At 55.4% G+C, this 14,744-nt stretch overlaps 2 protein-coding genes across 2 annotated transcripts in view; both read left to right on the top strand.

The window, feature by feature from the left end:
• The window catches only part of ZC3HC1 (zinc finger C3HC-type containing 1), a 28,646-nt gene extending 16,817 nt beyond the window's left edge, over nucleotides 1-11,829 (top strand). Inside the window, exons 6-11 of the mRNA XM_074540338.1 lie at nucleotides 3,006-3,166; nucleotides 5,764-5,962; nucleotides 6,975-7,181; nucleotides 7,298-7,507; nucleotides 10,344-10,444; nucleotides 10,896-11,829. Coding sequence (XP_074396439.1) covers nucleotides 3,006-3,166; nucleotides 5,764-5,962; nucleotides 6,975-7,181; nucleotides 7,298-7,507; nucleotides 10,344-10,415 — 849 coding nt within the window. The 3' untranslated portion in view covers nucleotides 10,416-10,444; nucleotides 10,896-11,829. The remainder of the gene's footprint in view (nucleotides 1-3,005; nucleotides 3,167-5,763; nucleotides 5,963-6,974; nucleotides 7,182-7,297; nucleotides 7,508-10,343; nucleotides 10,445-10,895) is intronic.
• A 2,591-nt stretch (nucleotides 11,830-14,420) lies between these two features.
• Nucleotides 14,421-14,744, top strand: part of LOC102061418 (ubiquitin-conjugating enzyme E2 H) — a 37,139-nt gene continuing 36,815 nt past the window's right edge. Inside the window, exon 1 of the mRNA XM_074540337.1 lies at nucleotides 14,421-14,740. Within this exon, the coding sequence (XP_074396438.1) occupies nucleotides 14,688-14,740 (53 nt within the window). The 5' untranslated portion in view covers nucleotides 14,421-14,687. The remainder of the gene's footprint in view (nucleotides 14,741-14,744) is intronic.

Raw genomic sequence — 14,744 nt, 5'->3', positions numbered from 1 at the left:
CTCCTGCTCCCAAAATCTGCAGCATTCCAGCTCCAGGGAGGAGCCTGGGCCCACCCAAAATCAGGAATTTCAGCCTCTGTGTGTGTGTGTGTGTGTGTGTGTGTGTGAGGGATCTGCTCCCAGCTGGTTTTTCCCCTTGGACATTCCACCATGGAAAGGTGGAAAGGGGAGTTTGGAATGGCTCATCAGCTGGGAAGTGTGTCTGGTTCCCACTCTGGACCTTTCCCAGTGTCCAGGCTGCTCTGTGGTGCCTGGGATGAGAGCCTTAATTAATGAATTTATTATCCCACAAGGCAGCGTCACCCCTATTTCCCAATTTTCCTGGCTGCCATTGCCCTGGCAGTGAACAGGGGGCACATTGCTGCTGGTGCCATGTGGGAATACTGAGCCTTTTCTTCTGGGTCACTCAAGATCAACATTCCATGAGGATCCCATGAGGATCCCATGAGGATCCCACAGCCCAGGGGTGCTTCAGGGCTGGCTGAGCTCAGAAAGCACCAAAGGCATGGCAGGAGTGGGAGCTGGGTCCTGGGCACACTGCATGGAATGGGAGCCAGAGGCAGGGAGGAGTGCTCTGAGAGCCTTAATTAATGAATTTATTATCCCACAAGGCAGCATCACCCCTATTTCTCAATTTTCCTGGCTGCCATTGCCCTGGCAGTGAACAGGGGGCACATTGCTGCTGCCATGTGGGAATACTGAGCCTTTCCTTCTGGGTCACTCATGATCAACATTCCATGAGGATCCCACGAGGATCCCATGAGGATCCCATGAGGATCCCATGAGGATTCCACAGCCCAGGGGGGCTTCAGGGCTGGCTGAGCTCAGAAAGCACCAAAGGCATGGCAGGAGTGGGAGCTGGGTCCTGGGCACACTGCATGGAATGGGAGCCAGAGGCAGGCAGGAGTGCTCTGAGTGCATTAATTAATGAATTTATTATCCCACAAGGCAGTGTCACCCCTATTTCCCAATTTTCCTGGCTGCCATTGCCCTGGCAGTGAACAGGGGGCACATTGCCCTGGGAATACCGAGCCTTTGCTTCTGGCTCACTCAAGATCAACATTCCATGAGGATCCCATGAGGATCCCATGAGGATTCCACAGCCCAGGGGTGCTTCAGGGCTGGCTGAGCTCACAAAGCACCAAAGGCATGGCAGGAGTGGGAGCTGCTCCTCCTCAGGAGTGCTCTCAGTGGCTTTTTGTGGGGAATTTAGCTGAGGATTCCCATGAGGATCCCATGAGGATCCCATGAGGATTCCATGAGGATTCCACAGCCCAGGGGTGCTTCAGGGCTGGCTGAGCTCAGAAAGCACCAAAGGCACAGCAGGAGTGGGAGCTGCTGGTCCTGGGCACACTGCATGGAATGGGAGCCAGATGCAGAGAGGGTTGCTCTGAGTGCCTTAATTAATGAATTTATTATCCCACAAGGCAGTGTCACCCTTATTTCCCAATTTTCCTGGCTGCAGTTGCCCTGGCAGTGAACAGGGGGCACATTGCCCTGGGAATACTGAGCCTTTTCTTCTGGGTCACTCATGATCAACATTCCATGAGGATCCCATGAGGATCCCACGAGAATTCCACAGCCCAGGGGTGCTTCAGGGCTGGCTGAGCTCAGAAAGCACCAAAGGCATGGCAGGAGTGGGAGCTGCTCCTCCTCAGGAGTGCTCTCAGTGGCTTTTTGTTGGGAATTGAGCTGAGGATTCCCATGAGGTTCCTATGAGGATTCCATGGGGATCCCACGAGGATTCCATGAGGACCTTATGAGGATTCCATGAGGATCTCATGAGAATCCCATGAGGATTCCATGAGGATCTCATGAGGAGCTTATGAGGATTCCCATGAGGTTCCTATGAGGATTCCATGAGGATCTCATGAGGACCTTATGAGGATTCCATGAGGATCCCATGAGGATTCCTTGAGGATCTCATGAGGACCTTATGAGGATTCCATGAGGACCCAATGAGAGAATGGAAAATTACAAAACCATGGCTAATTCCAAGTCCTGCACGTGCAAGATAGCATGTCCTTGGGCCTGGCTGTAGTGTGATAACAAACAGTGAAAGAGAGATGAGAAAAGAGAGATGGAACCCCTGAGGAACGGGGAAGAGCTGATGTTGTGGTGTGGCCAATGGACGGTGTAAATTACAGAATATCCTTGAGCTTATTGCTCACTGGATAAGTGTCTGATGCTATTTTCAATAAACAGAACTTGCTCATCACTCACATTGAGTGTCCGAGTCCCCCCTCACCAACAAATGGCTCATCCCCAACAAAGGCCTCATTCTGTGACACCTTTTCCCTGTTACCCAGAGCTGGGGGTGCAAAGGGATCGTTCTTTGTCCGGTTTTGGGCTGTTTGAAGGGCCTGGAAAGGCCCGGGGTGGCCTTGGGGCAGCCGCGTATCAAAGGACGAGAAGAGGCTTCAGTTCTTCTTTCGGTTTTTATGTTTATTAATTGTTTATCTAAAAGATTTTCTCTGGGCCCGACAGAGCTCTGCTCAGCAGCCAGCCATGAGCACACTCCCTGCCCTCCGGGCGGTCACCTATCTTTATACCCAAAGTTACGTGTACAATATTTATCATTTTTCTCCAATACCATTTATTCTTATTGTCCAGTGCACTTTTAGTAATGACCAATCCCAAAGTGCCACCATCACCACAGAAGATGGAGGAGAAGAAGAAGAAGAAGAAGGACAGGACACGCCCCAATTCCTCCATCTTACTTCTCTAAACCCCCCTGTACAGAAATCCTAAACCCTGTGTTTCACTCTCTAATTAACCAATCCCTTCACCATTCACCCCGGTGAAACCCTCCTGTCCTCATACAGGTGTCGTCTCCTGTGTAGGATCAAAGTGCAGCCACCAGACACTTCTGGAACATTCCAGGACTCCCGAGCCCCCCAAGGGTGCTCTCGGTGGCACCTCAGTCCTGAGGTGCTGAGATCCCACAGTTCTCCACGTGGGACAGGATTTGGGCTCAAACCAGTGCATTTCTTTTATCCCCACAGTCCCTGACAGAGGAGAGGATCACTCGGCTGCTGCAGCTCATCGGGGAGGAGCTGGAGCACAAAGGCACGGAGGGGGAGAAGCCAGCTGGGAAGTTTGGCACGGAGATGCTGCAGGTGCACGTCCCTGCCTGCATCCTGGCGCTGTGTGGCTGGACCTGCAGGTGGGCAGGGCTGCAGGCTGGGCCTGGGGGCTGCAGGGGGCTGGGATGTTCCTCCTGGGCAATGCTCAGTATCCCCTTTTTCACTCTTTCCCCTCTTTTTCACCATGCTTCTGCCTGCCTGATTTTATTTCCCCATTTTCCCTCTTTTTCAGTACTCCTGTTTCCTTTGTTGTTACAATTTTCCAATTTTCCCTCTTTTTCATTCACTAGGATCCTGCTTCCCTTATTTACCTATTTTCTCACTTTTCCACTACATTCACACTTCACTTATTTTACCACATTTTCCCCCATTTTTACGAGGATCCTGCTTCCCTTATTTAACCATTTCCCCACTTATCCACTCCATTCCCACTTCCCTTATTTTACCACATTTTCCCTCTTTTTCACTAGGATCCTTCTTCTCTTATTTAACCATTTCCCCACTTTTCCACTCCATTCCTGCTTCCCTTATTTTACCATCTTTTCCCTCTTTTTCACCATGCTTCTGCCTACCTGATTTTATTTCCCCATTTTCCCTCCTTTTTACTATTTTCATGCTTCCTTTGTGTCACAGTTTTGCTTCTTTCCCTCTTTGCACTATTCTCCTGCTTCCTTTATTGTTACAATTTTCCAATTTTCCCTCTTTTTCATTCACTAGGATCTTGCTTCCCTTATTTAACCATTTCCCCACTTTTCCACTCCACTCTTGCTTCCCTTATTTAACCATTTCCCTACTTTTCCCTTATTTAACCATTTCCCTACTTTTCCCTTATTTAACCATTTCCCTACTTTTCCTACATTCCTGCTTCCCTTATTTTACCACATTTTCCCTCTTTTTCACAAGGATCCTGCTTCCCTTATTTAACCATTTCCCCAATTTTCCACTCCATTCTTGCTTCCCTTATTTTACCATATTTTCCCTCTTTTTCACTGGGATCCTGCTTCCCTTTTTTACCTATTTTCTCACTTTTCCACTCCATTCCTGCTTCCCTTATTTTACCATATTTTCCCTCTTTTTCACTAGGATCCTGCTTCCTTTTTTAACTATTTTCTCACTTTTCCACTCCATTCCTGCTTCCCTTATTTTACCCCTTTTTTCCCTCTTTTCCCCCTCTGTTCCCGCTTTTTGGCAAGGCAAAACACAACTGAGCCAGTTTAAATCAATGTCATAAATGGGATTTAATGGACTTATTTCCCTGCCTTTTCCAAGCCCAGGCTTATCCCTGAGCACCTCTCCTGACTTTCCTCATCCCTGGAAGTGTCCAAGGCTGGGTTGGACGGGGCTTGGAGCAGCCTGGGATGGTGGGAGGGGTCCCTGCCCATGAGGGGTTGGAATGAGATGAGCGTGAAAATCCCTTTCAACCCATCCATGAGGATCCCATGAGGATCCCATGAGAATCCCATGTGGGCTCCATGAGGATCTCATAAGGATCCCATGAGGGTTCCATGAGGGTTCCATGAGGATTCCCATGAGGTTCCTATGAGGATTCCATGGGGATTCCATGAGAATCCCATGAGAATCCCATGAGGATCCCATGAGGATCTCATGAGGGTTCCATGAGGATCCCACAAGGATCCCATGAGGGTTCCATCAGGATTCTGTGAGGACTCTATGAGAATTCCATGAGGATCTCATGAGGATTCCCATGAGGTTCCTATGAGGATTCCATGGGGATCCAGTGAGGATTCCACAACAATCCCATGAGAATCCCATGAGGATCCCATGAGGACCCTAGAGGATTTCATGAGGGTTCCACGAGGATTCCATGAGAATTCCATGGGGATCCCATGATAATCCCATGAGGATTCCATGAGGATCTCATGAGGACCTTATGAGGATTCCATGAGGACCCTATGAGATTCCACGAGGATCTCATTAAGATTCCACGAGGATCCCATGAGGATCCCACAAGGATTCCCATGAGTACCCTGTGAGGATTCCATGAGGATTCCACGAGGATCCCATGAGGACCCTATGAGGATTCCATGAGGATCTTATGAGGACCCTATGGGGATCCCATGAGGATCCCATGAGGGTCCCATTAAAAACCTCATGAGGGTTCCATGAGGATTCCCATGAGGTTCCTATGAAGATTCCATGGGGATCCCGTGAAAATCCCATGAGGATCTCATGAGGACCTTATGAGGATTCCATGAGGACCTAATGAGATTCCATGAGGATCCCATGAGGATCCCACAAGGATTCTCATGAGTACCCTGTGAGGATCTCCTGAGGACCCCATGAGGATTCCATGAGGATCCCATGAGGACCCCATGAGGATTCCATGAGGATCCCATGACAATCCTATAAGGATTCCCATGAGGATCTCATGAGAGGATCCCATGAGGGTTCCATGAAGATCTCATGAGGACCCTGTGAAGATTCTATGAGGATCCTATGAGGATCCTATGAGGATTCCACGAGGATCCCATGAAGATTCCATGAGGACCCTAGAGGATTCCATGAGGACCCTAGAGGATTCCTATGAGGATCCCATGAGGACCCTAGAGGATTCCTATGAGGATCCCATGAGGACCCTGTGAGGATCCCACGAGGATCCCATGAGGGTCCCACGGTGATCCCACGAGGATCCCCTGACTGGTCTCTGTGCCTGCAGCGCCGCCTCGGGCTCCATGAACCTGTCGGTGATCACCTGCTCCCGCTGCATGAGGAAGGTGGGGCTCTGGGGCTTCCACCAGCTGGAGTCTGCTGCAGCTCCAGAGCTGGATTCCTGTGGCTCCAGCAGCACCACCCCGCCCGTGCCCACCTCCCCTCGCCGGATGCTGACCCGGAGCCAGGACCCAGCCTCCGAGCAGGTACCTCCATCCTGGGGCTCTGGGCAGGGCAGGGACACCTGGCAGCTCCAAAATTCTCACCCACACCCAAGGGACATCTCTCATCCCTCTCTGGGCAGGGCAGGGACACCTGGCAGCTCCAGGAATTCCAAAATTCTCATCCACATCCAAGGGACATCTCTCATCCCTCTCTGGGCAGGACAGGGACACCTGGCAGCTCCAAAATTCTCACCCACACCCAGTGGACATCCCTCATCCCTCACTGGACAGGGCAGGGACACCTGGCAGCTCCAAAATTCTCACCCACATCCAGTGGACATCCCTCATCCCTCTCTGGGCAGGGACACCTGGCAGCTCCAGGAGCTCCAGACCCCGCACCCACATCCAATAACACATCCATGTGGTGGGAAGGGAGGGTTGGAGCAGGACAAGGTGAGCAGAGGAGCTCCAGATCCCTCACTCCATCCAATGGACACAATCCCTGTGGTGGGAAGGCCCCTGTGTGGTGGGAAGGGAGGTTTGCAGCAGGACAAGGTGAGCAGAGGAACTCAAAGCCCTCACCCCATCCAATAACACATCCCTGTGGTGGGAAGGGAGGATTGGAGCCGGACAAGGTGAGCAGGAGCTCCAGATCCCTCACCCACATCCAATGGCCACTCCATGTGGTGGGAAGGGTTCCTGTGTGGTGGGAAGGGAGGGTTGGAGCAGGCCAAGGTGAGCAGGAGCTCCAGATCCCTCACCCACATCCAATGGACACATCCCTGTGGTGGGAAGGGTTCCTGTATGGTGGGAAGGGTTCCTGTGTGGTGGGAAGGGTTCCTGTATGGTGGGAAGGGAGGGTTGGAGCAGGACAAGGTGAGCAGCAGCTCCACGATCCCTCACCCACATCCAATAACACATCCCTGTGGTGGGAAGGGTTCCTGTGGGGTGGGAAGGGTTCCTGTGGGGTGGGAAGGGTTCCTGTGTGGTGGGAAGGGAGGGTTGGAGCAGGCCAAGCTGAGCAGCAGCTCCACGATCCCGTTTCCCCCCGCAGCACGAGAAGAGCCCGTCCCCGGCGGTGGCGCGGCCGCGGGGCTGGGACTCGCCCGGCTCCATGGACAGGGGCGAGCTGGACGTGAGCAGCCCGGCGCTGCGGAGCCGGCCGGTGACGCGCAGCATGGGCCAGGGGGACACCATGGAGGTGCCGTCCAGCCCCGCGCGCCGCGCCAAGCGCGCCCGCCTCTGCTCCTCCAGCGGCTCGGTGAGTGCCCCTGCCCGAGCTCCTCAGCAGGGCTTGCTGTGCTCACCAAGAGGGGGTTCTGGTGTCTCTGATCATGCCATTGCTGTGTCCCCTCTCTGTCACCTCCTCGTTCCCAGGACACCTCCCTGAGGAGCTTCTTCCACCCCAGCTCCCAGCACCGCGATTGGTGTCCCTGGGTGAGCACTGGTGAGGGGCAGGAGCCCCCCGAGGACGCTGCACCCCACACGGACAAGGAGCCTGCGAGGGCCGAGCCAGGCTGGGAGCTGGTGCTGAAGAGGCTCCTTGGCATCCAGAAGTGTGACACGGTGCCCGAAACGGAGCCAGTGGTGAGCCTGGGGCATCCCAACCTGTCCAGGCAGCAAACATTTGGGGTGGGTGGGTTTTGTGTGGGATCGGTCCCAGCCTGGTGACAAGGACCAAGCTGCAGAGCCCTGTGAGCCCTGGCATGCCCACAGGCTGGCGCCATCCGAGCCCTGTGAGCCCTGGCATGCCCACAGGCGGGCTCCATCCATGCCCTGGCATGCCCACAGGCTGGCTCCATCCAAGCCCTGGCATGCCCACAGGCTGGCTCCATCCAAGCCCTGTGAGCCCTGGCATGCCCACAGGCTGGCTCCATCCAAGCCCTGTCAGCCCTGGCATTCCCACAGGCAGGCTCCATCCAAGCCCTGGCATGCCCACAGGCTGGCTCTATCCAAGCCCTGTCAGGCCTGGCATGCCCACAGGCGGGCTCCATCCATGCCCACAGGCTGGCTCCATCCATGCCCACACGCTGGCTCCATCCAAGCTGCAGAGCCCTGGCATGCCCACAGGCTGGCTCCATCCATGCCCACAGGCTGGCTCCATCCAAGCCCTGTCAGCCCTGGCATGCCCACAGGCTCCATCCAAGCCCTGTCAGCCCTGGCATGTCCACAGGCTGGCTCCATCCATGCCCACAGGCTGGCTCCATCCAAGCCCTGTCAGCCCTGGCATGCCCACAGGCTGGCTCCATCCAAGCCCTGGCATGCCCACAAGCTGGCTCCATCCAAGCCCTGTCAGCCCTGGCATGCCCACAGGCAGGCTCCATCCAAGCCCTGTCAGCCCTGGCATTGCCACAGACAGGCTCCATCCAAGCCCTGTCAGCCCTGGCATGCCCACAGGCTGGCTCCATCCAAGCCCTGTGAGCCCTGGCATGCCCACAGGCAGGCTCCATCCATGCCCACAGGCTGGCTCCATCCAAGCCCTGTGAGCCCTGGCATGCCCACAGGCTGGCTCCATCCAAGCCCTGTGAGCCCTGGCATGCCCACAGGTTGTCTCCATCCAAGCCCTGTGAGCCCTGGCATGCCCACAGGCTGGCTCCATCCAAGCCCTGGCATGCCCACAGGCTGGTTCCATCCTTGGAGCCCACAGGCTGGCTCCATCCAAGGCTGGGCTGTGCTGGAGCTGCTCCAGGGCTGCTATAAATAACAGGATAAATTTCCAAGATCCGGTTTCATTGCCCAGAGTGTCCCCAGAGCTGCTCTGTGCAGCCATCCCACCTCCAGGCTCTTGGGGTGCCACAGCTCCCTCCCCATTGTGGCTGTGCCTCCCTGGATCTCATTATCCACTTGGATTGCTCCTGCCAGCTCCTTCCTGCTTCCCCTGGGGCCCAGGGCAGCACTGGGGCATCCATCCTCCCTTCAGCATTTGTGCTGGGACTTTAATGGGATTTGTGTCCCCAACAGGTCCCTTCTAGTGGGAGGTGTCCCTGCCCACAGCAGGGGCTTGGAACTGGGTGATTTTAAGGTTCCTCCAACCCAAACCCATTCCATGATCCTGTGATCCTGCCATGTGCCAGGAAAGCTCCAGATGGTCCAGCAGGACCAGTCACAAGTCAGACCCAGCTGGAGCAGGGGATGGTTGGAGTCCCTTTTTGCTTTTTGGGTTCCTTTCTTGCTTTTTGGAGTCCTTTCCTTCCTTTTGGGATACCTTCCTGCTTTTTGGAGTCCCTTTTTGCTTTTTGAGTTCCTTTCTTGCTTTTTGGGGTCCCTTCCTGCTTTTTGGATTCCCTTTTTGCTTTTGGGGTTCCATTCCTGCTTTTTGAGTTCCCTTTCTGCTTTTTGGGTTCCATTCCTGCTTTTTGGGTTCCTTTCTTGCTTTTTGCAGTCCCTTTCTGCTTTTTGGGTTCCTTTCTTGCTTTTTGGAGTCCCTTTCTGCATTTTGGAGTCCTTTCCTTCCTTTTGGGATATCTTCCTGCTTTTTGGAGTCCCTTTTTGCTTTTTGGGTTCATTTCTTGCTTTTTGCAGTCCCTTTCTGCTTTTTGGATTCCCTTTTTGCTTTTTGGGTTCCATTCCTGCTTTTTGGGTTCCTTTCTTGCTTTTTGGAGTCCCTTTCTGCTTTTTAGGGTCCCTTTTTGCTTTTTGGGTTCCATTCTTGCTTTTTTTGTGTCCCTTCCTGCTTTTTGGATTCCCTTTCTGCTTCTTGGGCTCCATTCCTGCTTTTTGAGTTCCCTTTTTGCTTTTTGGGTTCCATTCCTGCTTTTTTGATTACCTTTCTGCTTTTTGGGCTCCTTTCTTGCTTTTTGGAGTCCCTTCCTGCCTTTTGGGCTCCTTTCCTGCCTTTTGGGGTTCTTTCCTGTTTTATGGAGACTCTTCCTGCTTTTTGGCATCCCTTTCTGCTTTTTGGGCTCCTTTCATGCTTTTTGGAGTCATTTCCTGCTTTTTGGAGTCCCCTTTCTGCTTTTTGGGGTCCCTTCCTGCCTTTTGGGGTCCTTTCCTGTCTTTTGGGATCCTTTAATGCCTTTTGGGGTCCTTTCCTGTTTTATGGAACCCCTTCCTTCTTGTTGGATTCCCCTCCTGCTTTTTGGGGTCCCTTTCTGCTTTTTGGGCTCCATTCCTGCTTCTTGCTCGTAGTCTCTTTGTTCTCCTGTCTGGCTGGCAAATTTCCTGTCTTTTGGGGTCATTTCCTGTTTTATAGGGTTCCTTTCTGCTTTTTGGAGCCCCTTTTTTGCTTTTTGGGCTCCATTCCTGCTTCTTGCTCGTGGTCTCCTTGTTCTCCCCTGCCCTGGCACATTGGGATCACCAAGAGAAGGATCCCAGCGCTGTCCTGGCAGCCAGCTGGCACATTTTGGGTATTTTTTGGTGCCCTTTGGCAGCGGCAGCTCCAGTGCCCTGACCTGTGGCTGTGCTCTGTTCCCGTCTCTTGCAGAGCCTCTCGGAGAAGTCCTGCAAGGTGTTCCGCATCTTCCGCCAGTGGGAGAGCATGGACTCCTCCTGCTGAGCACGGCAGCCAGCCCGGGCAGGGGACACACCCATGGGACACACCCAAGGGGACACGCCCACATGGACACACTCACGGGACACGCCCATGGGACACACACACATGGACACACTCACAGGGACACACACACACAGGGGTACACACACAGGGACATGCCCACGAGGACACGCCCATGGGACACGCCCACAGGACACACCCACGGGGACACGCCCATGGGACACACCCATGGGACACACCCACACAGAGAGGGACATGCCCATGGGACACACCCATGGGACACGCCCACATGGACACACACAGGGGTACACACACAGGGACACGCCCATGGGGACACGCCCATGGGACACACACACACAGGGGTACACACACAGGGACACGCCCATGGGACACACTCACAGGGACACACACACACACACAGGGACACACCCACATGGACAGACCCGTGGGGACACGCCCACAGGGACACGCCCACAGGGACACGCCCACGGGGACACGCCCATGGGACACACCCACAGGGACACGCACACGGGGACACACCCATGGGACACACACACATGGACACACACACACAGGGACACACCCACATGGACACGCCCACAGGGACACGCCCACGGGGACATGCCCACATGGACACACCCACAGGGACACACACACACACACACACACACAGGGACACACCCACGGGGACACACCCAAGGGGACACGCCCACAGAAACACACGGGGACACACACACAGGGACACGCCCACATGGACACACCCACGGGGCACACCCACGGGGACACACCCACATGGACACACCCACAGGGGCCCACCAGAGGGGACACACACACAGGGACACACCTATGGGGACACACACACACATACATGGACACGCCCACATGGACACACCCAAGGGGACACGCCCACGGGGACACATCCACAGGGACATACATACAAAGACACACCCACTGGGGCATACCCACGGGGACACGCCCACGGGGGCACGCCCACGGGTACACACACACACACATGGACACACCCACGGGGACACACCCACATGGACACACCCACGGGGACACACCCACAGGGGCACACCCACGGGGACACGCACTCACAGAGACACCCACGGGGACACACCCAAGGGGACACACCCAAGGGGACACACCCATGAGGTCACACCCACGGGGATACACCCACATGGACACGCCCACAGGGACACGCCCACAGGGACACGCCCACAGCTCCATGTCCCGAGGCAGCTCCAGCCTCGCTGGATCCCCTCCCTGCCCGCCCTGCTGGAGCCTCCCCACGCTGCTGCTGTGTCTGTCTGTCTGTCTGTCCCTCTGAGGGCTGCCTGGGCCCGTGGGGTGACAGGGGGACATTGTCACCTCCCCAGGCGGGAATAAACATTTCATTTTTGTTGTTTTTCTCTTTTTCCTTCCTGCTGGCGTGCTGCTTTTTCCCAGGGCGGGAGGAGGTGAGGGCCTGCTGTGGCTCCTGTGTCCCTCAGGATTCTGCTCCTTATGGGGTCGACATCCCACTGCCTCCCTGTTTCCCACTCCACATTTCGGTTTTCCATGGCCAGTTTGGGGTGATGAATCCCCCTGGGTGGGAGGGTGGGATCCCCAAAACCTGGGAAGAGATGAGTTTGGGCTGCTGGGAAGGGAATGGTGTCATCTCCATCCCTGAGGATATTGGGGAAAGGACTTTGGGAAGGGCTGGGATCCCACAGAAAAGCTGGCCCAGTTGGATCTCCTCCCTCCAGGTGTGTGCTGTGAGTGGGATATGTCATTTGGGGTTTTTTGTGAGGAAAGGATCTCCTGCCTCCATTTCCCCAGCTCCATCTCTGAGGTTTCACCTGTCTCATGGCCTTGGATGCGTTTTGGGATTTGGGATTTTGGGGTTTCCCTCCCTGTGCCTGGCAGTGCAGTGGCTGCCTTGCTCAGGGCTGATCCTGGCTCTCCCTGAACCCCCAAACTTGGGGGTGCTCCTGCCCACCTGGGGGCTTCTCCTGGGATCCAGCTTTGGGATCCCATGGGAAGCAGCAGGGCCTGAATTTTGGGGGGGTTCCCTTCCTTTCCCTAATTAGGGGCCCTAACGAGGGGCTGCTGCACCCAGGGCCCTGCTGGGCTGGGAGTTGGGGTGGAAATGGGGATACCCCAAATCCAAGGGGACGAGGATGGGCTGGGAATTACCTGGGATGGGATTCCCTTTTCCAGCTGCCTGGACCCACAGATCCCCCATTCCCAGCAGCCCCCCATGCTTTCCCCATTCCTCACATCTGCCTGGAACTCTGCTTTCCCCATTTCCATCGGTTTCCAGGAGTTCCCTTTGGCTCCCTCTCTTCCCTACATTCCCTGTCCATGGGTTCTCCTGGCTCCCCCATCTCTGATCCCACCCCACAAATCATGGGATGTACCCAATCCAGGCAGGATGATATTCCCATCCCCAATTTCCAGACTGAAGAGTGCTCAGAGGATCCCCAAAATTCCCTCAGGAATTTTCCCAAACCATTCCAAGGCTTGGGTGCTGTAAGAGTGGGGTTGAGGTGTTCCAAAAAGGATCAGGGTGCTGCTGTAGTCCCTGACATCCTGGATTAATCCGCGGTGTTTCAAAGCTGCTGTTTCACAGATGGGATAGAAGCATTCCAAGAAATGATGGGAAAATCCCTGTTTTTCCCTGTCCAGTTCCCCAGTCAGGAAATATTGTGGCCTGGCAAACACAGGATCCTCTAGCCCAAGTTTTCCAGCTGCTCTGCTCAAACAGGGCCCTGTTCCCTGCCCAAATTCCCCTCTGGAATGTGGGCTGTGGATGTGAGTCCCCTCAGGTGATGTCACCTCCTGCCCCTGCCAAACTCGGGGCGTGTTGGGGCATTAAAGGAGGAGCTTTTTTGGGATTCTTTGGCTGTGTCTCCTCCCCACAGGGGGAGGAAGCACCGGCGCAGATTTATGGGATGATGCCGGGGTCAGGAATGTGGGGTGGGCAGGTTCCAAACAGGAATCCCATCAGTTCGGGAGACACCCATTGGTGCTGTCATCATCCGGCTGGGGAAACTGAGGCACGGGGAAATGCTCTGGTGATGTCCCAGCGGAAATCCGGGGTAGTGACTCCTGCTCTGGGGCATGGCCAGCTGCCACGTTCCTGCCTGGATTGAATGGGATTGCCAAGGGCAAATCCCATATTCTGGATGGGCAAACCCCATATTCTGTGTGGGCAAATCCCATATTCTGTGTGGGCAAACCCCATATTCTGTGTGGGCAAATCCCATATTCTGTACAGGCAAACCCCATGTGCTGTGTGGGCAAATCCCATATTCTGGATGGGCAAACCCCATATTCTGTGTGGGCAAACCCCATATGCTGTGTGGGCAAATCCCATATTCTGGATGGGCAAACCCCATATTCTGTACAGGCAAACCCCATGTGTTGTGTGGGCAAACCCCATATTCTGTACAGGCAAACCCCATGTGTTGTGTGGGCAAACCCCATAATCTGGATAGGTAAATCCCATATTCTGGATGGGCAAACCCCATATTCTATATGGGCAAACTCCATATTCTGGATGCGTAAACCCCATATTCTGTGGGGTAGTTCCCTGACCCCCTTGGGGATAGGAAATCGGGGAATAAGGGTGTTTGTTGTTCCAGAATCCACGGGGAACAAGGGAGATACTGGGAACAGGGGGAGCTGTGGGGAATTGTGGAAAAGCAGTGGGAATGGGGGAGCCATGGGGAATTGCAAGGCCCTGACATAGGTGCACCCTGTATTTTATCAGAGTGTTTCCCGGCCGTGGTGGGAACAGGCAAAATGGAAACGGGGGAATGAGAGGAGTGTCACAGTCATACCGGGAGCCTGGGGAATTCGGGAATCCTTGGAAAAGGAGGAACTGGAGTTTGCGGCCCCAGCGGGGCCTCGAACCCGGGGCCCATCCGTCATTCCCCTCCCCGCTCAGAACTACAACTCCCGGCGTGCCTCGGGGCCGGCGGAGCGTTAGGGCGCGGCCAATGGCAGCGCCGCGGGGCGGTGACGTCACCGCGGGTGACGTCAGGGGTCCAGAGAGAGGCTGGGGCAGAGGCGGCCGGAGCGGCTGAGGGAGCGCGAGCGGCGCGGGGGGGGCCCTGTCGGCGACAGCGACGACAGCGGCGACAGCAGCGGCGGCGGCAGCGACAGCGGCGGCTCCCAGCGCCTCGCGGCCAGGCGTTACTCCGTTCCGCTCGGCGCCGGGCGGCCCCGGCCCGCGGCGGCGGCGGCGCTGACAGCCCGCCCGGAGCCCCGGGGGCGGCCGCGGCCACCATGTCGTCCCCCAGCCCGGGCAAGAGGCGGATGGACACCGACGTGGTCAAGCTGTAT

This window comes from Zonotrichia albicollis, chromosome 4, assembly GCF_047830755.1.
Source record: "Zonotrichia albicollis isolate bZonAlb1 chromosome 4, bZonAlb1.hap1, whole genome shotgun sequence".
NCBI lineage: Eukaryota > Metazoa > Chordata > Aves > Passeriformes > Passerellidae > Zonotrichia > Zonotrichia albicollis.
The sequence above is the reverse complement of the archived record's forward strand: the minus strand, read 5'-3'. Positions and strand labels throughout refer to the sequence as shown.